This window comes from Cryptotermes secundus, unplaced genomic scaffold (assembly GCF_002891405.2).
Source record: "Cryptotermes secundus unplaced genomic scaffold, Csec_1.0 scaffold91, whole genome shotgun sequence".
In the NCBI taxonomy this organism is placed as follows: domain Eukaryota; kingdom Metazoa; phylum Arthropoda; class Insecta; order Blattodea; family Kalotermitidae; genus Cryptotermes; species Cryptotermes secundus.
The window spans coordinates 680,930-706,189 of record NW_019733318.1 but is presented as its reverse complement, the minus strand read 5'-3'; the positions used below and the strand labels follow the sequence as shown (position 1 = coordinate 706,189).

At 41.8% G+C, this 25,260-nt stretch overlaps 2 protein-coding genes across 2 annotated transcripts in view; one reads left to right on the top strand and one right to left on the bottom strand.

The window, feature by feature from the left end:
- The first annotated feature begins 330 nt into the window (after positions 1-330).
- LOC111867887 (glucose dehydrogenase [FAD, quinone]) lies at positions 331-12,600 on the top strand. Its single transcript, XM_023858090.2, has 2 exons — positions 331-522; positions 10,118-12,600. The coding sequence occupies exons 1-2, from the start codon at positions 520-522 to the stop codon at positions 11,915-11,917; spliced, it is 1,803 nt and encodes a 600-aa protein (XP_023713858.1). The 5' UTR covers positions 331-519; the 3' UTR covers positions 11,918-12,600.
- Positions 12,601-17,639: 5,039 nt separating this feature from the next.
- Positions 17,640-25,260, bottom strand: part of LOC111867877 (glucose dehydrogenase [FAD, quinone]) — a 17,283-nt gene continuing 9,662 nt past the window's right edge. The window contains exon 2 of the mRNA XM_033752847.1: positions 17,640-20,313. Within this exon, the coding sequence (XP_033608738.1) occupies positions 18,541-20,313 (1,773 nt within the window). The 3' untranslated portion in view covers positions 17,640-18,540. The remainder of the gene's footprint in view (positions 20,314-25,260) is intronic.

The window sequence follows — 25,260 nt, the reverse complement described above, 5'->3', positions numbered from 1 at the left end:
TGCGGGCAATATTTGACTGTGTTATACTTTTTTTTTATTTTCGCTGAAGCTTGTTTCCACCTGAGTGCTTAAAAAAGGGCATTAATATTAAAGTGCTGGAGCGGTGTTGGGCAAGCTTTCATGATTAGAAGATTGGTGTGTGGACATGCTAAACTACTGCTACTCTTGGAACGAGACCAAATTCTGAGAGTTCTTCCTTGGTAATAATTTGAAGCATTAGGGAAGGGTAAAATGTGCTAATTTTGTCACGTATTGCTATTACAATTCATGTTTTAGATGAGGCTATTGATGAAGGTTAAGTGTCAGACTGTTCCATTCTGCTTCTTGGAGACAAATTTATGTCAATTTTATTTCTGATGAAACCTCAGAAGCAACGCATCTTGCCCGCATATTGGATGAATGTAAGGAGAGCCTTTGTTAAAAGGTGGTCAGTGCACTCAAAATAGTACAAGACAAGCCTTCCAAGAGACTTGGATTCTGATGAAGAGGAGCTGGGAGATAGTTTGATCTCCTATAGAGATGGTGAGTTCTTTAAAAGGAATTAATCGCTTAAAAGCACAAGACAACCAGTCTCTGTAGCGCGTTATATTGTCCTTCAAGATAAATTAATATTACATTTAGTGGCTCTTTCGTCATGCCATGGGCAATAATTGCGACGGGCCTCAACATGTCAACAAGCCAAGGTAAGTTTATGTTCCTGTTCTTAAATAATTAAACACTTTGCCATGAAGGCATATGAGGGAGTGGAGGTATAGATTACGTATTCTTGACCTTGGTTGTAGTTAGAGTTAAGTAGTCAGCTTTACGTCTCTGTCGCTTTCCGCCTGAGGAAAGATCCCCGTAACCTCTGAATAGGATTCTGGGTGTGATGGAGTTCCTGTCTGGACTCTGTGGAAAAGAGATAAATCTTGCTTTGCTGGGAATCGATTTTGGGCTTCCAGCCGGTAGCCCGTCGCTGTACCGACTGGCGTACCTCTGTTCCCAGGCAATAGGAAAATTGAAATTGTTTTAAGAACTACAACGCCAGTGGGGTGTTCCATGAAAATGTCTGATAATTTTGTGTTATTGTGACGAAGTTTGATATGGCTGTGATATTTTATTTTCCGATGCTGTTACAGGAAACATTCTAGTGATATAGTTTCGGCGATTCGCATACCATATGGGTATATCGCTTGGCTTCATGCAGGAAGTTATTAGTCACCACACAATGCATTCTCATGTTACTTCTCCTGTCTTCCGGCTCAGTAAACTCTTTGCACTTTGTTCTCACTTGCCCTCGTCTAGCTTCCTGAATATGCAGATGTTATAGAGCAGTAAGTGTGCACCGGTGTTTCGGAGGACCTTACTGCCCTTTTCTCAACGTTGGGTCAAGTTGCTAATTACTTGCTTGGCCTCCTCTTCGACCCTGAAGATGGAAGCAATAAATGCACATGAAAGTCAGTTAATTTCTAACAATGTACACGGCGTCAAATCCCGGAATATGGCAGGAATACTGTTCATTTTTATGGCTGTAGAAACTTCAAATAACATCTTAACACCAGCAACTAGGATAAGAGGATATGTTTCTTACGTTTACATGACAAAAGATAAAATGTTGGCCTTCATTCCAGTTTGAGTGGGTTTTCATGTTAGATATCAATGCTGAAAGGGAAATTATTTAAAAATTTGGGGGTATTTGGGATATCAAAGGTATTCCGACCTTTCATTCCTATGTAGCTTAAGCTGATAACTAAGTGAATTATAATTTCTGCTGTACATAACTCTGTTTACACCTTGCAGTAGTGACTTAGTCTCGCAATGTGACTCCGTACACTTCCTTGGGGTAATAACTGCATCTCGCGACGTAATTCCATGTACGCCCTTGTAGTAGTGTCTGCGCCTGGCGACGTGACTCCTTGTACGTCCTTTGGGGGGCAACTCCGTCTGGCGATGTGATTCCGTGTACTTCCTTGGAGAAGTGACTGCGTATTGCGATGTAATTCCTTGTACGTCCTTCGGGGAGCAACTGCCCCTCGTGTTGTGACTCCGTGTACTTCCTTGGAGAAGTGAGTGCGTCTCACTCACCTTCGAGAATCTGCGCATATTGACTGTCATCTATTGCAACTCTGAATGAGGTGACACTTAAATATTGCAATATATATCGCATATGTACTTTTGATAAGCGTTCTAACACGGTAGAAAAAAATAGTATTACAACATTTAGTTTCAAATTCGATCATATAAAATATGTAAGTAAAGCTATCCCTGTAACAGACCGTGGAGGCCCATAGGCTTGTGAGAAGTTGAGGCTCTCAAATTTTCTAGACAATAGGCTCCGATATGGCGGTGAGGTTGTCGGCCTTAAGCGCCGGCCGCCCTTTACCCCCAGGAATATTCCTCGTACTCATTTCTGTCGACTGAGTCGACCCCTGGGCCACAATGCAGCTAGAAGGATTAGGTCAATTGAAAGAATACAATGACCTCATAGGGCTATTGCTTAATAAAGATGAAAAGTACATTTTAAATCAGTAGATTTTCCATGACATGATACATTTTATGTTGTTCCTTAATGTTTAGGTCATTTTCTGCGGTTTTTCGATCATTTTATAGATCATTTTTCTGGATTTTTTTCGGTCATTTTATAGCTTACGTGTATTTTAAAAATATTTATGTCATAAAATTCCGGGCCCTGCTTATAACCTATAGGTTATAAGTAGAAAAATAGGTAAAGCTATCCTTGTAACAGGCCGCGAAAGCCCATAAGGTAGTGAGACGTTGAGGGTCCCGCATTATCTAGACAATCGACTCAAAGATGGCGGTAAGGTTGTCAGCCTTACGCGCCCGCCGTGCTTTACTCCCGAGGAAAATTATTTAATTAATTCCAGGTACTCAGTTCTGTTATAGGCTGAGTCGACCCCAGGGCCATAGTGCGGCTGGAAGGATTAGGTCAACTAAAAACAAATCCAATGACCCCATCGGGATTTCAACCGGTGACCTTCCGGCTTGTAGCATAGTGCCTCAACCACTACGTTACCGCTTGCACCCAGGTTATAAGTAATTGACCTTAATTAACATAAGTACATTCTGCATTATCCCTGCACAATTTTAATACAGTAAAACCTGCCTTAAACGGAATCTCAAGGGACCAGAAAAAAAAATCCGCTGAAGCCAGGTTTCCGTTTAATCAAGGTATACCATAATAACTAAACCAAGACATAAACGTATTTGAGACAAAACAAAACAACATGCTCATTAATTTATTTGTTGTGCCGCAATTTCGAGACTGAAAATCAAAAGACATTGCCTAAAGGTTTCGAGACTTGCGAAAAGCGTTTTACAGCAATCGAGCAAAGATGACAACACATGGACTAGGGATCTAGGTTAAGAATGTTGATGATCAGCATTTATGCGTAATCGCATAAGTAGGAAGCTCCGTTAAGTGGGTTACGGGAGTATAATGAATTTATCAAATACGCAGCGATGAAGTACCACGGACCCGCCCGCCACCGTAGGGGTTAGCCAATGGAAACCCTCCACCCCGAAATGTAGAACAAGGGGAGTTGTTAACTCCCCTCTTTCGTCAACTGCAGCGCCAGCAAAATTAGTGTATAAAAATGAGAAAAAAACACAATGGGGATCCGATCTAAACGTAATGACGAGTAGTCAGCCGGAGGCTCTATTCGACATGGGTCTTACAAGTGGTGATGTCTAGCCTGCGTCTCTTATCTCAAGTAAGTCATGTTTACTCATACTAGCCATGCTGTTAAACTTTGTGGTTGTTGGTAAATTGTTGTTTGTTAAATGTGAAAGCAATGTTCAGTGTGCCCAGCGAGCCCTTAGGGTAGAATACGACAAATAATGTAACGAGTGATGACTGTGGTGCTAGTGTAGTAAAGATGGTAGACGTTAGATAGTATGTTACCATAACTAGTAGTGTGCAGAGAACGCCCATTTGTTACTCATAGTTGTGACCCTTGATTTGTGATAAACACAGACGTAGGCTGTAGATGTATGGGTTTAGGAGAAAAATAATTTAAGGGGAAGTGGATAATTGTGAAATGAGTCGAAGGAGTAGAGAGAAAGAGACAGACAGACTCAAGTCCTACACCGCAGAAGGGGAGATCATGCTGAAGCATAGCGTGGTGCGGTAAAGGCACTATGTAAGTTACAAAGTAGATAACTTTCAGTCCAGTATGACATAAAGGTTTACAACACTTCAGTCTTTATTCCGCCTTACATGTCTCGATTCAAAAGGATCATCTTCAGAGGCGCACCACTACGAGCAGGAAACACTGTCACATAAGATGTTTTAACATTTGCACTTAGGTTATGAATTGTGCTCACTATATCACAGATTGCCCTATGCAGCCACGTTGACGTGTAGATTTACGTGTGATGTTTCGTTTAAGCGTATTTGCTGGGTATTCGATTGGGGTTTCCCACTGCACGCAATGTGATGTTCACTTTTCCATAAAATAGCTTCCCTATGTATTTAAAATTTTAATCTTTTGTATGTAAAAATTAGTTATTATGTTAAAACTCATGAACCAGCATTGGGTCATGTTGTTTTTTCTTCCGGATCGTAGAAGATGTCGATTATTTCTCTTGGATGTTCTTATTGTTAGTTGTGTAGTTTACTTGCGTGCGGTGTCGTATGTACTAGTAGTAATTAAAAAATAAAAAGAAGCACTATGTAAGTCCCGACCGAGAGTCAGTATTGTTAATATTGTAAATAGAATACAAATCAAAGTGTAAATAGATCAGGGACCTAGGGTAGGACAGGGATGGCGTGTCGAGTAATGGTAATGAAGAAAGTGGCAGTCTCAAGCCTGCTGCACCAGGCGAGACACCCGAACGGAGTCAGAACTATCACGCCTCGAGACCAAGTGTAAACCGAGAGACTTCGGCATTCTTTTATTGTAAATAACAATGTAAATAGATCAATATACTTAGGGTAGGATGTACCAAGGGAGTTTTGATTTACTTCCCCGAACCAACCCGTCCACAACCGATCCAGAGCGATCCTACCAAAGCGAAGCTAGAACTGACCCCAGGCAGTTGACGGCAGCCGAATGCAACGAACATCCTAACGGAAGGGGTGACGACGGACTAAAGTAATAATATTTTATTAGCCCCTTTAGGTATAACAAAGTGATGGCAGAGGTGAGGATCGGCCAACGCAAAGTGGCTGACGTAGAGAAAGAGTAACTGTATTTTTCTCAACCCTTACATTGAAGCATTACTTATGGCAACGGCGGTAGGACGAGTCAACGAAGGGTTGACTGAGGTAGCGAAGGGACTAGACAAAGAGAAATGGCAGACAAAGCGATTTAGTGTGTTTTAACCGACCCCCGTCACTAAGACATAATTGGCGACAGTGGTGAGATTTCCAGTCCACCCCTGTCGTAGAGGATAATATATGGTATGACAGTCGATATGTAGAGGCGGGTCAGACCCGACACGCCCGCTCTACGCCAATAATAAGAAGTGACAGTGATGAAAGGGCCAGCCAAAAGAGAACGCTCGACCACCGCGTTACCGGCCATCAGTACTTTCATCACCCCTTTTTAAGATGTAATAGATGGTGGCAGCTGTATGCAACGAAGGAAGTCCAGAACCAGGAGAATCCTAGCTGAGGGTAATCTATGATTATTTTGTTAACCCCTTACAGCGTAAGATGTGGTGGCAAGGAGGGATATCTCCACGCCCCCTGTCACCACGGCGTAATATTATTCACACTATAATCATTGAACAATGCAAACATTACACTGAACAGGAAAAAATTGCAGTACTCACTTTTTATAATTTTACAAGAGCTCCGTCAGAGTTTTTTGCACGCAGTTTACTCTCTTGGCTGCCTGACTTTCCACAAACACTTTAGCTTGAGAAATTAGAGTAAGCATGTCTGAATCATTCCGTTGCACGGCAAACTCCTTCAGTACCTTTAAACTGTTGGCAGCTTCCTGATAAGTCTTCACTCAACACTTTTCTTCTCCTATCACAATGTCGTTTTTCTCTTCTTCCTCTTCCTCCTCCTCCTCTCTTCCTTTTCGATTTTCTCTAAAATTCTCAACTAATACATCGATATCCATTGTGTCTGGTTCTGTTTGCACATCTTTGTCTATGTTGATGCAGTCCTCAGCACTGCAGTTACTGAAAGCAGCTTCATTCATGCAATGTTGTAAGTCCTTCTGGTCATTCTCATTTTCTACACTAGGAGTAACTTCTACCGTAGAAAATCCTGCTTTTTCGAAACACTATGTCTCAGTTTCTGGTAACAACTCCTTTACTGCTTGACTTATCCAAATAACCGCATCTGGAAGCGAGACAGTTCTTGCAAGTTCAGAGGCGGATGATGTAGAATCTATATTGACGAGCAAAGATTGCATTAATAATTTACGATAGTGGACCTTAACATTCCGACTGGTGCCCTGATCCATTGGTTGAGAAACACTAGTGGTGTTTGGAGGGAACAAAGCAAGTCGCACGTTGGAAAGTTCGATATGGGGGTATCATGTTGCGTTATCCAAGAACAACAAAACATACCGGTTTTGCATTTTCATTCTACCATTGAAGGCCGTTAACGATTCCTCCATGATCTGTGACGTCATCCAATCCTTTCTGTTGGATCTCCACTCAACAGGAAGTTTCTGTATGTCCATGTTTCGGAAGCATCGTGGCTTTGTTGCCTTGCCAATCACTAAGGTTTTCTCCATTTCACCTGACATAAAACCACATAGAAAAACAGTCAATCCTTCTTTGCACAGTTTTCCTCCCAAACATTTTTCACCTTTCAGACATAGCGATTTATTCCGAAGCGCGCGGAAGAACAGTCCAGTCTCATCACCGTTCGCTATGTTTTCAGGTTCATATTCATCGATTATGGATGGCAATTTAGCTTCCCATTCCTCAATGGTCTCACTATTTACATCACCTGATTCACCACAAAGTTCATTAAAAACTGTCCGATGTCTTTTGCGAAAACTCTCCAACCATCCGTTAGATGCTTTGAATTCAGTCTTCCCCAGTTTTTCAGCGACTTTTTAGCATATTCCTGTATCATAGGACCCGACAACCGGTGATTTTTGGCCCTCACACTGACAAACCACTCCCACACTATTTCATTCACGTCTTCGTTTGCAGTTTTCTTAACTTCTCTTTTTATTTTTCCATTAGCACAAGTTTCCCACCGCTTCAAAATTTCCGTTTTCTTCTTTAGAATCTCATACACTTGAGTCTTACCGACGTTAAACATCTTCATGATCTGCTTAACAGACAATTTATCTCGCTCACTCGCATGAATCACGTTTAATATTCTGTTAAGATCAAGCACAACTCTTATCTTTGTGGCCATGATGACAACTGCTAGACTAAAGTAAAACTGTAGGCCTAGAGCCCTTACTGAATACAGTTTCCAGAAGGGGAAAACAATTCTGCTGAATCTCATTGCAGGTGGTGCAGTACCGTTAGAAGCTTATTTTAAAAGTTAAGGAGAACAAAATTCTGTAGAATGTATAGGATGCCTAAAATTATTCTAAACGATGCATTCAGGAAAACTTTAAATTTTCCGTATAAAGGCTTATTTTGGTTTCCGTTGTCCGCATTAGACAGTTTCCATTTAATCCAGGTTATTTAACATCTTTTCCAGCCCCAAAATAAAGGAACCTGAAACTATTTCCGTTTAAGACAGATTTCCGTTTAATAAAGGGTCCGTTTAAGGCAGGTTTTACTGTATATATGTATATATATATATACAGGGTAATTCACGAAGTTTTACCCCGGCTTATGGTACATACTCCTGAGATTATTTCCTGCAAAATTTCCTTATAAACTTGTGGTCGATTTTCAATAGTTACGGAGTAACAATAGATTTTCGAAACGCATCATTGTGAATGCAGCGCTATGCTTCAGCGTGGGCTACCATACGTTCCAGTCAGCTATGGTAGCAGATAAGGTATACCGGTTTGAATGTTGCGCGTAAGTAGATAGGCAGAGCGGTTCATACGCGTGCAACGCATTGTGTTGACGTGCAGGTAGACATTTTAAAAATCTTACGTAAATCCAGTCGTTTTCTAAAGCACTACAGTTTAGAGGAAAAAGATTGATAGAAGGGTGTGAAATGCAACCATTGGTATGTTTACAGAATGGGATGCTGAAAATAATGTAATTTTGTAACACAAAATTAATTAAAAATATTGCACAATGCAAAATTAAGAAATTGGGGAAAGATGATTTTAGAATGCTTCTTTCTAAAACATTAACGATTTAAAAGTGTTTGTATTGTATTTCTAATTTGTTTTGACTGAAATTCAAAGAAAGAAAAATTTTCGTCAGTTTTCAAATTACTGTATCTCTTTAATTATGAGTTGGATAGCATTAGTATATTAGAAATTTTGTTCCAAATTACCTCAGGAATACCCTCCCTAAGTGGGGGTAAACTATGTGAATCACCCTGCATATCTATATAAATAAAAACGTAACTGTTGGTTTGTCTCTTATCGAAAATCTCCGAAAGTTTTTCACCGATTGATTCGAAATTTTGAGAGAACGTTGCATTCGAATACGCGCGTGTTTTTATATACCTATTATCTGGATGTCACGCCTGTGACAGGTAAAAACAGGTAAAGATATGTCACAACTTCGGAATCCAGGAGTCGTTTCCATAGTAACGCTAGAACAGACCGTTGCATAGGTTCCGTTGCGTAACAACGGATGAAACCCGAAAGTATACTTCTATGGAAACTCAATTACAGTTGGCCATTGCATAGGAATTGAGGTTCCGTTGCGTAACGACGGATGAAACCAAACACTTCTACAAGGTGTTCTGTGCTAGCATTTCCTAAGCAACAGATGAAACTAACTCTTCGATAAGGTATTCCCTATCCCGTCCGAAGGCTGCCTATACGTATAAGAGGGTGTAGCTCCGGCGACTGTTCAGTATCACGAGTGACTCGAGTATCAGGAGTCTGGAATAACCGCCGAGGAAGTGAGCCTGGAGTATGGTTTATTTTTCATTGTTTTTCATTTCATTTTCTTCAGTGCTTCATCAGTGCAATCGATCTGCTTTAGTTCATCCAAATAAAGCCTGAAAATTTTCGATATTTAAAGACAAAATATAATTGGAGTATGGCAGGAACTATGCGAAATGTCACCTAGATACGTTACTGTAAATTATTTAAAATTTTCTGGTCAAACCTTTGACGCTCTGAGAGGTTTTAGTGTGTCGGAGATAATACGGAATTTTGGCATAATTTATTTCACCATTAGTGTTTTATTCATTGGAGTTTCAATGGCGTGTACCGTATTTGGCTCTAATAAGCACTAATTCTGTGTAATTCTGTATAACGTGAGAGCATTTGATCTTTAATTTTGTGTCGTGTCTGAAACAATACTCGTCAGGTAATATTAAGAGGTCCCAGTCTCAAATGATTAGCATATGCAGTGAATTCACATTTATTTGGACATTATTCATTGGATAACTGCTTATCATTATTCTTTTGAGCAATACAACCTTTGATGATTACATTGTCGGGATCAGCGATAGCAAACTGCCGCGTGTAGCGCTAGCATAGATGATAGTAGATACATGTCGACCTAACTTGAGACATGAAGGCCATTTGAGAAGAGACAGAAAGTCAAAGTATTCTGGATGCAGAAAATCGGTCACGAGAGAACAAATATACAGAGAGCTGACCCAGATCTCTCTACGTTTACTTGAAGAGTAGGCCTATTTCTTATTTCTGTTTAGTGTTTTAGTTGTGTATTTTTAGTCTGTTGAACACTTCCCGTTGATTTCGACCGTCACTGAAGATTCCAGCAAGAAAAGTGATGGGTCCAGTTTCAAATTGTCTGCATTGTGAGAAACATACTCAATCAGTAGAATTTCAAAGAAAGCAGTAGACACTGTGACCGATGACACCCGTAGGCGAACACGCCATTTTGAAGTTTTGTATTAGGCACAGATTTTAGGGAAAATGTCCTTATTATGTCTAATAATTTCGCTACGTACAAAAACTTGGTCTGCGCTAAGGAATAACATACAAGTACCGAAATATTGGCTTTACTTTAACTCTGAAAAGATTGTGACCCAAAAGCCTCCTCAAATTCTTTCGTCAAATCTATGATATATTTATTTCAGGTTTCTCCGTTTCGTGCTGTGAGGATCTCCCCGCTGTTCACGGTTACTGTTCTGCTCGTCCACCTACAGACGAACACACACGTCCATGGACTCCTCAAGGCTGCAGAGTATGACTTCATCATTGTTGGTGGCGGTGCTGCGGGGTGTGTATTGGCTAAACGCCTGTCGGAAATTCCGGATTGGAATGTGCTGCTAATAGAGGCGGGAGGAGAAGAGAACTTCATACAGGATATCCCGCTCATACCGTTTGTCTTGGAATACACACCCGCAGACTGGAAATATAGGACAGAGAGGTCAAATTCGTCTTGCTTTGGGTCGAAATTTGGTCTCTGTCATTGGCCTCGAGGAAGAGTTCTGGGTGGAACAACTGTTCTCAATTATATGATATACTCCAGAGGCATTCGCGCAGATTATGACGGGTGGGAGGCTCTAGGGAACACGGGATGGGGGTACGATGATATCTTGCCCTATTTTCTGAAGTCCGAGCAGATGACAATCCCATCATTAGCCAATGATACCAAGTACCACTCCACCAAAGGAGAACTTGTAATCACATATCCTATTCATCGCACAAAACTGGCGGAGGCGTTTGTTAATGCGGGTCTCCAGAGAGGATACAATTACGTGGATTACAATGTAGACAGTGAAATAGGCTACTCTTATCTGCAGACCACAATAAAAGACGCGAGGCGTTGGAGTGCTTATCGTGCATTCCTTGAGCCTGTAAGAAACAGAAAGAATTTGCACGTCGCGACACACAGTCTGGTCACTAAAGTCCTTATTGACGAGAAAACCCGGGTTGCTTACGGGGTAGAGTACAAAAATGGGGAGTCACAACCCGTTCAAGCTCGAGCAAGGAAGGAAGTGATCCTCAGTGCAGGAACAATAAATTCTCCACAGCTGCTCATGTTGTCTGGGATTGGTCCTAGGGATCACCTCCAAGATGTAGGGGTTAAAGTTATCCAGGATTCTAAGGTTGGTTACAATCTTCAGGATCACGTAACGCTTGGTAACCTGTACTTCACTCTCAACCAGTCGGTTGGTTTACGTCTCGATAGGATTGTTGACGACCTTGTGGGTGCGGCTGAGTACTTCTTGAAGCGGGACGGAATTTTTACAATTCCGGGAGGAACTGAAGCTCTTGGATTTGAGAATGTGGGAGATTTTGTTAACGGCGAAGAGGAAGTCGAGTTGCTTCTCCTCGGATCAACTGTACCTAATTCATATATAAGCTGGCATTCTTGGGGGGCGAGAACGGATATTTTGTTTGAATCTTATTTGCCCCTGCATAACAAAGATGCGTTCACAATTCTCCCCATTCTTCTCCGACCCCACAGTCGTGGTAGGATTTTACTGAAGAACAAGAATCCTTGTACCCATCCACTCATTGATGCCAACTATTTCTCCGATCGCAGGGATATTGAGATCATTATTAAGGGCATCAGAAGAGCGACCGAGTTGACGAAAACAGATGCTTTGCAGAAGTATGGCGCTGAACTCTACAGAAAGACCATACTGCCATGCAAAGACCACGAGTTCGACTCGGACGCTTTCTGGGAATGTAACATACGATACATGACTTTTACAATATTCCACCCTGTGGGGACCTGCAAAATGGGCAATGATTCTGATCCAGACGCAGTTGTGGATCGTGCTTTGCGTGTGAGGGGAGTTAAACAGCTACGAGTGTCGGACGCTTCCATCATGCCAACTGTCCCATCGGGCCACACAATGGCGCCAGTTTACATGATAGCGGAGAAGACTGCAGACCTCATTAAGACGGATTGGTTAGGGCGATAAGTTGACCTTCCCTTACGAAATGGTGTAGGGTATATTTGTGCTTAATATTTTCATATGCCTATTAAATTCATATTAATTACATCTCGTAGGTTTTCGCTTCCTCATAATTCGTCTGAATTTTATAGTAATTCGTTGTTTTCCTCAATGTAGTGAAGAGGAAATTCATTACCAAATACATTTATTTCAAATTATTGATGTAAATTCCAGTTTTGTTTATGTAATGGAATAAATAATCAGGCTGTTTCCCGCGAGTTGAATACGAAAATCTGAGAGAGGCGGCCAAGTTCCTGAGGGGCATGTTACTTGGTTTTCGTCTATCAATGTGAAATGAGGCTTCGAGTTCGAGAATGGAAGGTTCGTGGCTAACAACGGTTAACTAGTGGTCTAGACAGACTTCATATTATTGAATTCATTGGTTGATTATTTATATACATCATATTACGTCATTAGCACCGTTACTGCCAGTAGATTAATTTCTTACTTACTTAATCCTTTTCTATTATACCTTTACGATACCGAGATTGTTTTTTTTTTTCATTTTGATCATTTTTCAGTCTGTAGGATTCCTTGGACGACTGGTCAGCTCGTCATAAGGCGTCTACCTAAAGAAAGGACTAAACAAACATAGATTAAACACACACATACGAAACATCCATGCCTTTTTGTGATTCGAACCCACGGTCCTGGCTTCCAAGCGAGCGAAGACAATATAATACCACTCGGCTACCATGACCGTCCCGTAGAATTAGTTTTACTGAAATTTGACGACCTTCCCTTAGAGTTAAATTAGCGTGATATTTGATGATCTGATATTGTACATGGAGAAGTGACTGCGTCTCGCGATGTAACTCCTTGTACGTCCTTTGGGGAGCAACTGCGTCTCGCGATGTAATTCCTTGTACGTCCTTTGGGGAGCAACTGCGTCTCGCGTTGTGATTCCGTATACTTTGTTAGAGAAGTGACTGTGTCTCCCGATGTGACTCCTTTTAAGTCCTTTGAGGAGCAACAGCGTCTCACGTTGTGACTCCGTGTACTTCCTTGGAGAAGTGACTGTTTCTCGCGATGTAACTCCGTGTACGTCCTTTGGGGAGCAACTGCGTCTCGCGATGCAACTCCGTGGTGCATGTTCACTTTGTTACGTTGTAAATTCCAGATCCAGCTACAGAATCCACGATTTCAGCCACTACTTAAGTCTATATTTAAATTGGGACTTTTGTTTTGAGTTCGTAACTGAATTGATGCAGAATTTGTTAAACTGATTATTTTCGTCATGTATTATTTCTTATGTAAAGGTTATGTTTATTTTAAATAAATTTGGATTTTTGTGTATATGAACCAGCAGTACTAAAGAGACAATTCAAGATAAATAATTACTTCTTTGACCATTCACTCATTTAAATATTCCATTTAACTGCAAATACGGTTCAAAGTGCAAATTCGGAGCAACAACCCCTTTTTGCTGGAACTCTACACTGAGCGAGCTAACACGTCTGTGTCAGACGGTACCCTGAAATTCGGCCAGTATGAATGTAACTGTTTCTCCTCCGATATTTACTATTCCTTTATCTATACACATTATTCATTACACCGTCACGGATTAGTGATTTTAATTTTTCGCATAAAGTCAACGATATATTTCGGCCACACATGAACATCATCAAGCATATATAAGCATTAGTGTAAGTTTTCCTACTCAGTTATAGTACTATGTAGCCTGTGAGGTCTTTAAGTCCTAAAAATTTCGCCACTGAGACCGAATTGGTTACTGTTAATGTTTAATAGTAATATGAAATGATGAATTGAGTATGGAAGCATTCCCCTCTCTTGTGTTTTCTTGTGTCTCCTGAGTGTGTGGAGTACCTGCGTTAGCTTGCTGATACACACTCTTACATATATATGTATATATATATATGTAATCTGACTTCGATTTGGTGATAATTATCATAACACTTTCTCTCTGTTTCACATATCTACCCCTATATTTTTGTGTTAAATGTAAACAAATTGCTAAGTTTGAATTTAATACAAATGAATACATTTCTATATACCTATATATTGTACTTTGTAAATATTATTTATTTTAAAAGCAAGAAGTAATTTAACCCATCAATTGTTTCGTCACAATTCCTATCCGTTCTTCGGAAGCCATATACCGACTAGATTACCTTGGTCTACGTTGCATTAAAATTATACAGTCGTAGAGGTCTGCTCCTTGGTTATCAGTTAGTACAGCAAACTCGTCAACAGAGGGTATCACTTGTGACACACGTGTTTATTATATATGTAAGGATAGGCTTTCACTCAACCAGCAACTGTTATTCCCTGATTATTTGAGGAAGCATTTCTGGGATTGCCCGCGCTAATGTATTTACTAGCAAGAAACCATTGAATTTGGGCTTGGCATTCAATTAGTTAAAGAAAGTAACAAACTTGCTGTATAATCAGGAAACACCTGGGGTGCAACATAGAGTCCAGGCCCGTTGTTAAGTAATGTGAGATCTAATTGCATTGCATTATATCCAGAGGGAAATTGAATTCAGGGCACAGAAAGTACTGATTGTCACGTGCTGATGAAGGCATAAATGCTGCCTCATGGCTGTTTGTCATCTCCGAAAATCCTAGACGAATCTGGATGAATTTCTTCTTGAGGCATTGTTCAATGACGGTTCCGTATGAACCTCAGCCTCCTTTGCATGTTACACAAATGCAACATTTAGATATGCTCACAAGAGCCTCCTAGCCCGGATGACTGGCTATGCTGAGTATCTTGTGCGCATGACAAAATGTTGTGACGTGGGGAGTGGTCAGTAAATAGGCATTAAAATGAAGTGCATATAGTGACGAGGTGTTTAGAGGTGTTCCCATTCGTTCTGCCAGTGTACTGACGTTTATCCTGACGTAGGAGATGGACTTCCTCTGCCTTCATTATTCTTCAAGTAGCGAATAAACTACGATAGCTTAATACTGAATCAAATATAGGGGCGGGAGATGAGGTTCGAGAATTTCTTCATAAAAGAAAAGTAAAGGTATCCCTGTAACAGGCCGTGAAGGCCCATAGGATTGTGAGACGTTGAGGCTCCCACAATATCTAGACAATCGACTCAAAGATGGCGGTAAGGTAGTCAGACTTACGCGCCGGCCACGTTTTACTCCCCAGGAAAATTATTTAATTAATTCCTGGTACTCATTTCTGTTAGAGACTGAGTCGACCCCAGGGCCATAGTGCGGCTGGAAAGCTTATGTGGGCAACGGCCCACTGTTATTGCGTTTCCATGGAAGTATACTTTCCGGTTTCATCCGTTGTTAAGCAACGGAACCTCTTATCCTATGCAACTGTTCGAGCGTTACTATGGAAACGACTGCTGGGTTCGGAACATGTGAAAAGTTTTTACTTGTTTTTACCTGTCACGAGTGTGACATCTATATAATAGGTACATAAAAAATCTCGCGTATTCGAATGCATCGTTGTGTCAAAATTTCAAAGCAATCGGTGAAGAACTTTAGGAGATTTTCGAACAGAGACAAACGAACATTTACATTTGTATTTATATAGATTATCTTCCCATTTATGTCAAGTCTTTTCTATCTATCTTTTGCCTCTGGCTCTCTTGCCGGAATCTATATGCATACATTTTCTCTACATGTGTGCTACATGCCCTGCCCATTTTATCCCCCATGACTTGATTCTCAGCATGTTAAGAACAGCTACTCTGTCATTAACACCAGTTTATTTTCTAGTGAAGATGTAACATATATTTAAAGTCTAGTACAATCATCTAAATTTTTCTCTTGTTGCCCGGATCATAATGCACTTCTGTGACTGGTGCTTGTGATCTGCCGCAAACATTACCAAGGCAAGAATGCTGCTTTTAGAGCATTAACTGCAACGTGAGGTAAGAAGGGTTCCTTCTTCGTCAGATTTGCCAGTTTCCTTCTTTCTTGAATGTTATGGTAGTGAACTGTGTACACTGAACATGTTTTCTGGAGTGAAATTTTACAGTTCCTCACACTAAAAATGCATTGAAAACTATAGCCCTACCGGACACTCTGCTCTCGGCTTTGCTAAGTGTGGGAAACAAAAATCATAACTTTGCCTTTCACATTTCTTTCAAATAATCTGGAATAATTTATTTTCACTTTTAGTCTTAACAAATGCAACACTTGGATAGCGCATTAGGTATAGCGACTCACTACGGACTGGAAGACTGAGGAGTCGGAGTTCGAGTCCCGTTAGGGTCAAGAATTATCTCTTCTCCACCTCGTCCAGACCGGCTCTGGGGTTCACCCTGGCTACTATTCAGTGGATACTGGAGGTTCATTTCCCGGGGGCTAATCGGCAAAGCGTAAAGCTGACCATTCATTTCCAGCCAGTGCTGAGGTCGAACATACATAGATCTACACATCCTCTCCCATACGTCTTCATATCACATAGTGCTTAGTTAGTTAAGCACAGGGGCAAATTTACTTTAAGGCATAGGGTAGATTTGGTGCTGTTCTCAAATATGCTTAAATTAAAACTTTTTCTTCGCCAGAAACCCTTCGACCTCTAACATATAATGCCTCATCTGCAGCTGCTTTGCTTTTCTTGACACAACGATACGGGTTTTTTACTTGCAGAGAATTGTTTTACAGATCTCATGAGGCCGACTCTCTCTCATTGTTTACCCAGTTCTCTCAAGGGAGTCGCTCTTTTGCTTTCCCCTCCCAAAAATCTGTTTTCATAAAGCGAATGGAATATCTGAAACAGATTTATTATATTTCTAAAGTCTCATTATATTTCAGCATAAAGGAGGCTTGAGACAGTGACCCAAGGTTGCCATAGACACAACGTCTGAAATTCCTCATAAACACACATTAGAAATCATAGGGACAATATATTCAGCCTCTACACAGAAGAAAGCATATGTTTCCACGTGATTTATCTTCTATCGCGATAGAAATAGGCGTGTTCTATTAAAGTAAATATTCGCTTTTCAATTCAACAACTTAAATTTCGTATTCATAGATTTGTGTATGCTGAATGCATGACTCGCATGAAATATCTTCATTGGTAGCATCCTGTTTTGTGTTCCATATATATTTATATATGGGAATTAGGTTAACCGTTAACAAAACAAATTCACTCGCTTTAAGATTTTACAATTCGACTTTTATGCTTGCTACGTTTCAGGCCGTACAAGAACATTATCAGGCAGGTATATATAGGAATACGTTTTGTTATTGAACTACCGACATCGATCCATACCAGTGCAACGTGTAGTATTATATAGTAACATATTCTTTTGCCTCAATTTAATGTTACATTTAAAATAGAAGGTACAAAATAAGAAAAAAAGGCAAAATATAAAAATATACCATGTAATAAGATTTATAAAATGTTGAATATATTATGGAATTATTATAAATATTAAAAATATTTTTAAATGATAAAAAAATTTGAACAATGTATTATGTGAGGTTAAGAAATGTGTATGCCAACGTAATACTAAGGTTCCAATGCCACAGTGCATAAACTGGGCATGTATGTGGTTTGTAAGTATTTGTTGTAGAAGCGATCTACGTAGAAAGCCCGGTCGTGCAGCCCAGGGACAAGTGTGTATCTGCAAGAACGAGTGTCTATATATTATCAATTATTTTATTTTTGGATGTGCTATATTAACGTGACTAATAACATATTTCAATGACATGTTTATTACTTACGGCGTATGGGTGTTAATGTATGTGTGTGTTTTACATTGTTATTTTCTCAATAATAACTTTAAAAAACTTTCTTAATGCCGGACAGATTAAAACATTTATTTGCATAAGAATATACAGTCTATGTGAAGTTTATATAATGAATTAAGACTTATATATCATAGTACACACTCAGTATCAAATGTACCAAAATACCAGCAAGGACACTAAACATGTGGTTAACATACAAAACTCCCTAGATGGTGATACGCCTGTTGCTTTGTCACAGCGACGGGAAGATGAAGTAGGAGCATCTGTTACATGAACCAAAAGTGAAGAAATTGCAGACAAATATTGTACATTCTTAGATTTGTTACTGTATCAGGAGCCACAGATATTTGACAGAACTAGATACGAAGTTCCATGTCTGATATTTGTGTGTTGATGAAGCAAGTGTTATGTAGGCAACCTGAGGTATTGCATTATGACTTGGTGCATTTACAGAAAAGAGCAAAGTGTTCATTGCAAGTACCACACCAAACGTAACTAACAAAAAATTTATGCTTGTTTAATTCACCTTACCATTGCATTATGACTTGGTGCATTTACAGGAAAGAGCAAAATGTTCATTGCAAGTACCACACCAAACGTAACTAACAAAAAATTTATGCTTGTTTAATTCACTTTACCAAGAATGGTCGAAATAATGATGTTTATCAACGATGATGAAAAAAACTTGAAAGCTAAGTTTCATGTCTTTACTGCGAATAAATTCGGTGAGGTTTCTTCACAAAGTCAGCAGCATCAAATAGGGAAGGATTTCCAAAATTGTAGCACAGCTCAATATCTCCATCACCGGCAATACTTGATCACAAACGTAGGAAAACATCTTCATTTTCAGAATATTATTTAGTTGCCTTCCTCGCTGAACTGTCAGTATTTGGAATTCATGCGTTAGCCTTCCATTCCTGCTTGATCATATCAGCTGCTTTTTCAGCAATCATGTAAGCTGGAGCAGTCAAGTGAGCCGCCGGAATGACGGGTATGATGGAAGTGTCCACGACGCGGAGGTGCCGAATTCCTCGCACCTTTAACTGAGGATCCACGACGGCATCGGGGTCGGAGTCAGGGCCCATTTTGCATGTTCCACATTGGTGCCACACGGTGAACGTCATATATCTTATCGAACATTCCCAGTATGCATCAGAGCCGAACTCGTGACTCTTGCACGGGGGTAGCGGCACCGTGTACAGTTTTACACCATGCCTCTGAAAGGCTTCGGTGTCGATTAGTTGGATAGCTCGTTTGATTCCCTTTACGAGGATTTCCACATCCTGCTTTTCAGTCAGATAATTGTGGTACAAAAGAGGTTTCGTTTCGGGGTTTTTGTCCTTGAGGGTCAACCAGCCGCGACTCTTAGGGTGCAGAAGAATGGGAAATATGCTGAAAGCATTTTGAATTGCTAAAGACATGTAAGGGGCATATATTTCAAGTTTTCCGCCCCAGGCAAACCAAACAGGCAAAAGTGATGCCACAGTAGTTCCTGCAAAAATTAATTCTATCTCTGGAAGACCGTCGCTGTCATCTATATCCAGGAAGGCTAGTGCTTCAATGGCTCCTGGCATTGTAAGTGTCCCATTCCTGGTGAAGAGGTATTGAAGAAGACTGACAGCATCACCAGGAATATTGTCAAATCTCGCAGTGACCGAGGAGTTTGCAGTGAAGAAAAGAGTTCCAAGTGAAATGTGATCCTGTAGGTTGAAGCCAACTCTTAGGTCCTGTATCACAGGAACCCCCACTTTCTGCAGATGTTCTTTAGGGCCGATCCCTGACAGCATTAAAAGCTGTGGAGAGTTTATGGCTCCTGCAGACAGAATCACTTCCTTTCTGGCAACAGCTTCCGTCTTAAATATCCCAAGATATTTATATTCTACACCGTAAGCCGTTTTATTTTGCGGGTCAATAAGGATTTTGGTGACGAGGCTCCTATTGACAACGTGCAGGTTCTTCCTCTGTCTTGCAGGTTTCAAGAACGCACGATTCGAACTCATCCGCTCTCCGTTCTTCATGGTTGCCTGCAGGAAGGAGAAACCTATTTGAGTTGCGGCATTGTAGTCAATGTCTTTGTAGCCAGCTTGAGGACCTGCTTCAACGAAGTCGGAAGCAATCTGAGTGTGATATGGTGGCCGGGTGATAAATAGTTCTCCCTCCGTGGAGTGATATTTCTTGTCGTTAGCCAACGTGGGAATGCGCATGTTTTCAGACCGGAGGAAATATGGTAAGACGTCGTCATATCCCCAACCTTCACATCCTTGTGTCTTCCAACCGTCGTAATCCTTTCGGTTGCCTCTGGTGTACACCATGTAATTGAGAACAGTAGTGCCACCTAGGACTTTGCCACGTGGCCAGTTACACCGGCCATCTATTAGGCCGAGACACGCCGTGGAAGACTTCTCTGTCTTGTAACCCCAGTTTGCCGGTGTGTAATAGGACAGTGACGCTAACGCGGGGATGTCCTGCAGAAAGTTCTCTTCGCCACCTGCTTCTATCAGGAGCACATTCCACTCGCTGACTTCGGACAGTCGGTCAGCCAGTAGGCACCCCGCTGCCCCACCTCCCACGATGATGAAGTCGTATTCTTCAGGTTGTGCGGTACACCCGGACAGGAGAATAGTCATCAATATGAAGACACCTCCACAGTTCCTTGGGGAATGGGTTCCCTGAAACGTCACAATATTTGTCTCAGGATCTGTTTCAAGGTGAATGCATCCGAACATACTCCGTGCTTACAGAATCCTCGCATTTATGTATCCCTTTTCTTATTTAATACGAATACTATTTCTTTTTATAATTATGGTTATGTGTTAATAAAATGGAAATGCAGAAGAATGAGGTGTCTCTTCTAGGTGTCAGCGAAGTGCGGTGTAGAGGACAAGGTGAAATAAGAAGTGGTGATTATACAGTGTATTATTCCGGAGATGAACGGGCTGAAAGAGTTGTGGCAATAGTGGTGCATAAAAGTGTAGTGAGGAGTGTTTGTTAAGAAGATTGTTTGTAATGACAGAATCATTGCTCTGAAGTTAAAGGCCGAACCGGTAGATATACTGATTTTGCAAGTGTACATGCCAACATCAGAGTATGAAGATGATGAAGTGGAAAAAGGTGTATGACACAATTCAAGAAATTCTTCAGGAAGATGGAAAAGGTGACACAGCATCATATTGGGATACCGGACTAGCATTGTTGGAGATGAACCATATCAGAATATTGTTGGATCACATGGACTAGGAAGACGGAATCACAGGGCTGAAATCCTTATTGACTTTTGTGAACGACATGGACTGATTCTCACCAACACCTGGTTCAAGAAGCCAAAGAGAAGAATTTACACATGGAAGGCACCTGGGGATTGAAGGAGGCATCAGCTGGACTACATCCTTGTGAAACTTCGATTCAGAAACAGTGTGAAGGATGTGAAGACGCTGCGTAGGGCAGATATTGACTCTGACCACAACTTACTAGTTGCCATGTTCCGAACAAGGTTGAAGAAAATTATAAGATTTGAAAAGCGCAGACCTAGATGGGATTTGGAGAAATTGTATGCTCAAAGACAAAGCGTGCAGGAGACCCTAGAAGAGAACCTGGGTGCAATTGAAGGGGAAAGCGGAAATGCTGAAGTGCAATGGAACAATATAAAAGAATGCATGTTAGATACTATTAGTGCATTTGTTGGTAAAGTTGAGAAGATAGCAAGAAAACCATGGGTTACACAGGAGATGATGAGTAAAATGGAGGAGCGAAGGAAATGGAAGAATGTAAACAATGAAGAATTCAGGAGGAAATACAGGAGACTGAGGAATGAATTGAAAAGAGCTACAGACACGGCCAAAAAGGAATATCTTTAGGAGATATGTAATGAGATTGTAGAATTACTAAGGACAGGATTTTATGATTTGATGTACATGAAGACAAAAGAACTAGGATGAAAGAGATCCATGGGATTCAAAATATTGGCATCGAAGACTCCCAGGGGAATAGAGTAGCAGATCACAGGCAAGTGCTGAAAATTTGGGACAATTATATTACAGAACTATATGATCGACCTAATCGGCCAGAAACCTTGAAGTGGAACCGGAAGATGACATAGATACAGACGAGAAAGGACCATATATTTTACAAAGTGGGGTGGAAAAAGCTATCAGGGAAATGAGGAATGGAAAGCTACAGGAGATGATCATGTACCTGGAGATGTGCTCAAGTTACTGGGAGAAGGTGGTTTGAAAACACTGACAAAACTAATGAACACCATATATGAAAGTGGAGAGTGGCCCAAGGACTTTACAGAAGTTACAATGATTGCCTTAAAGAAAAAGACAAAAGCTACAAAATGCAGCGACCATCGCACAATAAGTCTTATTGCACATACAGCAAAGATAATAGCAAAGATACTTAAAAGAAGAATTGAAAGGAAAATAGAGGATATACTTGGAGAGGATCAGTTTGGATTTAGAAGAGGAAAAGGAACCAGGGATGCAATTGGGATGATGAGAATTATAGCAGAATGAACTTTGGAGATAGATGAAGAACTGTGTGTTTGCTTCATAGACTGGCAGAAGGCATTTGACCGGGTAAACTGGACCAAATTAATGCAGATCCTGAAAGAAACAGGTATCGATTGGCATGAAAGAAGATTGATTAGCAAATTGTACATGGATCAGAAAGTTAGAGTACGACTGGACAGGGGGGAGACAGGAAGTGTGCAGATTGGAAGAGGAGTTCGACAAGGATGCTGTTTATCACCAATTCTGTTCAACTTGTACAGCGAATGCCTTACCAAGGAAGCTCTGGATGGGCTCGGTGACTTCAAAGTAGGAGGGCAAATTATTCAAACTGTGAAATATGCAGATGACCTTGTGTTAATGGCTAAGGAAGAAACTGTGCTACAGGGCATGATTGATAGACTAATTGAAATTGGAAGGTGCTATGGCATGGAAATGAATGTGGAGAAAACAAAAGTAATGAAAATTTCGAGACAACCAACCCCAGTCACAATAAAGATAGACCAAAAACAAGTGGAGAATGTGAAATGTTTTAAATATTTGGGTAGCTTGTTAACAGATGATGGAAGGTGTACTTGTGAAATTAAATCCAGGATTGCCATGGCAAAAGCTGCATTTAGCAAGAAGAAGAATCTTTTTACCAGCAAATTGGACTTAAATTTGAGGAAGAAACTAGTGAAATGCTACATTTGGAGCATAGCTCTGTATGGGGCTGAAACATGGACACTTAGGGCAGTAGATCAGAAACATCTGGAAAGTTTCGAAATGTGGTGTTGGAGAAGAATGGAGAAGATCAGTTGGACCGATTATGTGAGAAATGAAGAAGTGTTAATTAGAGTCAGTGAGCAGAGGAATATCCTACATGAAATAAGAAAACGGAAGGCTAATTGGATTGGTCATGTTTTACGCAGAAATTGCCTTCTAAAAGAAGTTATCGAAGGAAAGATAGAGGGGCGGATAGAAGTGACAAGAAGACGAGGAAGAAGACGTAAGAAGATGCTGGATGATCTTGGGGATATAAGAGGATACTGTCACTTGAAGGAGAAAGCTCTAGATCGCATTAAGTGGAGGAATTATTTTGGAAGAGACTGTGGACCTGTCGTCTGACAGATTACTGATGATGATGATGATGTGCTAGTAAGTTACTGCAGCAGGACAAAAGCTGACAATTTACTTTGAATTATATAATGACTAGCGCCAGATTGTGGAAAACATTCAGCTTTATAGATACTTGAGAGATAAAAGTATTATGGGAACTGCCCACATTCAAGCAAGTGTGACAACTCAAGCGTCATTGCTTGGCAACAACGAGTAAACAACGGTTGCTAGGCAAAAGCGAGTAAACAACGGTTGCTAGGGAACTTGTACACACGGTATCTGGCAACAGCAGTACCTATTACGGAACCGTTTTCTATATGTCCGACTCCAGGCTACATAAGAAGATACACTGAGTTAGAGTGACAGTCTAGTTCTACCGTTCTACAACACCAGTTCAGTGTTCAAGCAGTTCACTATTGTTATTATCCATCTGTGTATACTGTGCAGCTGCTATTAATCATATAGGAGAGTTCAACTAGTGGCTGTCTCATTCATACGACATCCCACATTGGTGACCCCGACGTGATACAACACAAATAATGGACAGTGGTCGAATAGAAGACCTCCTGCAACAGTACGTAACACACATGGAAGTAAAACAGCATGATGCTGGTATTACTAGCAGACCAGTACCAACAGAGACTCCAAGAATTGCTGTGCGGCTTCGCCGTTCTGGGCCGACAGACCAGTATTTTGGTTCGCTGAAGCCGAAGCACAGTTCACTTTGGCCGGTATCAGTAGCGAGCTAACGAAGTTCTGCTACGTGATCTCGCAGTTGGACCAACGTTACGCATCGGAAGTAGTGGACATTATCACCTCTCCACCCGAACAAGGCACCTACACCCTACTGAGGACCGAGCTTGTGAGGCGGCTATCCCATCACCAGAGCAGCGAATCCGGCAACTCCTCACGGTCGAGGAAATTGGCGACCGTAAGCCGTCCCAGTTCCTGAGGTACCTCAAAAGTCTCGTACCAGAGGTGTCTGATAACGTCATCCGAAGCGTCTGGACCTGCCGGCTACCCCGCAACGTGCAGAGCTTCTTCGCCGGCCAGAACGAGAGCAACTTGGAGGCCGCAGCCCTCTGTGCAGACCGCATCTCCGAGGTCGAAGTCCGGCCAGCGCTCGCTAGCGTTGATGGACCCACGGACATTGGCGCACTTCGGCAGGTGATCGCTGAACTCTCCCGCCAAGTGGCTGCACTCAGGACCGAACAGGGCCGCCGCCACCCCCGCTTCAGGGAGTCCGACAACAAAACGGAAAACAGAGGATCCAGTCCCAAGGGCTCCCGCCCCGCCGTCAACAACCGCCGGCCCGGCAGCAGATCCCCCTCCCGGGGCGACGCCACATCCAGTATCTGCTGGTACCACCTCCGTTTCGGCGCTCGGGCACGAAACTGTACTCCGCCCTGCTCCTACCGCCAGCAGGGAAACTGACGCAGCGGACATCATCGGCGGCACATGTCTGCGGTACAACAGGCCGCCTCTTCATAGCAGACAGAGTCAGCAAACGGCAGTTCCTAGTCGACACGGGTTCGGACCACTGTGTATATCCCCGCAGGCTCGTCCATCGACGCATGGAACGTACCACCTATGACCTGTGTGCGGCTAATGGCACCACCATCCACACCTACGGATGGCTGCCTCTCAGCCTAAACTTGGGCCTACGCCGAGAATTAACGTGGCGCTTCGTGGTGGCCGACGTCGCGCATCCTATGATCGGCGTGGACTTCCTGTCGCATTTCGGTCTCCTGGTGGACTGTCGGAACAACCGCATCCTGGACGGGGTCACGACACTGTCAACCCCGGCATCAGCGGCCGACGCACTGATCCCCAGTGTAAAGACAATCAGCAGCACCACACCGATCGACAGCCTCCTCACAGAATTCCCAGACCTGACCCGCCCAGCTGGAGTCCAGCGCGAGATACGACACAACACCGTCCACCACATCAGGACTGTACCCGGCCCACCAGTAACCTGCCGACCACGGCGACTGGCACCGGACCGACTCG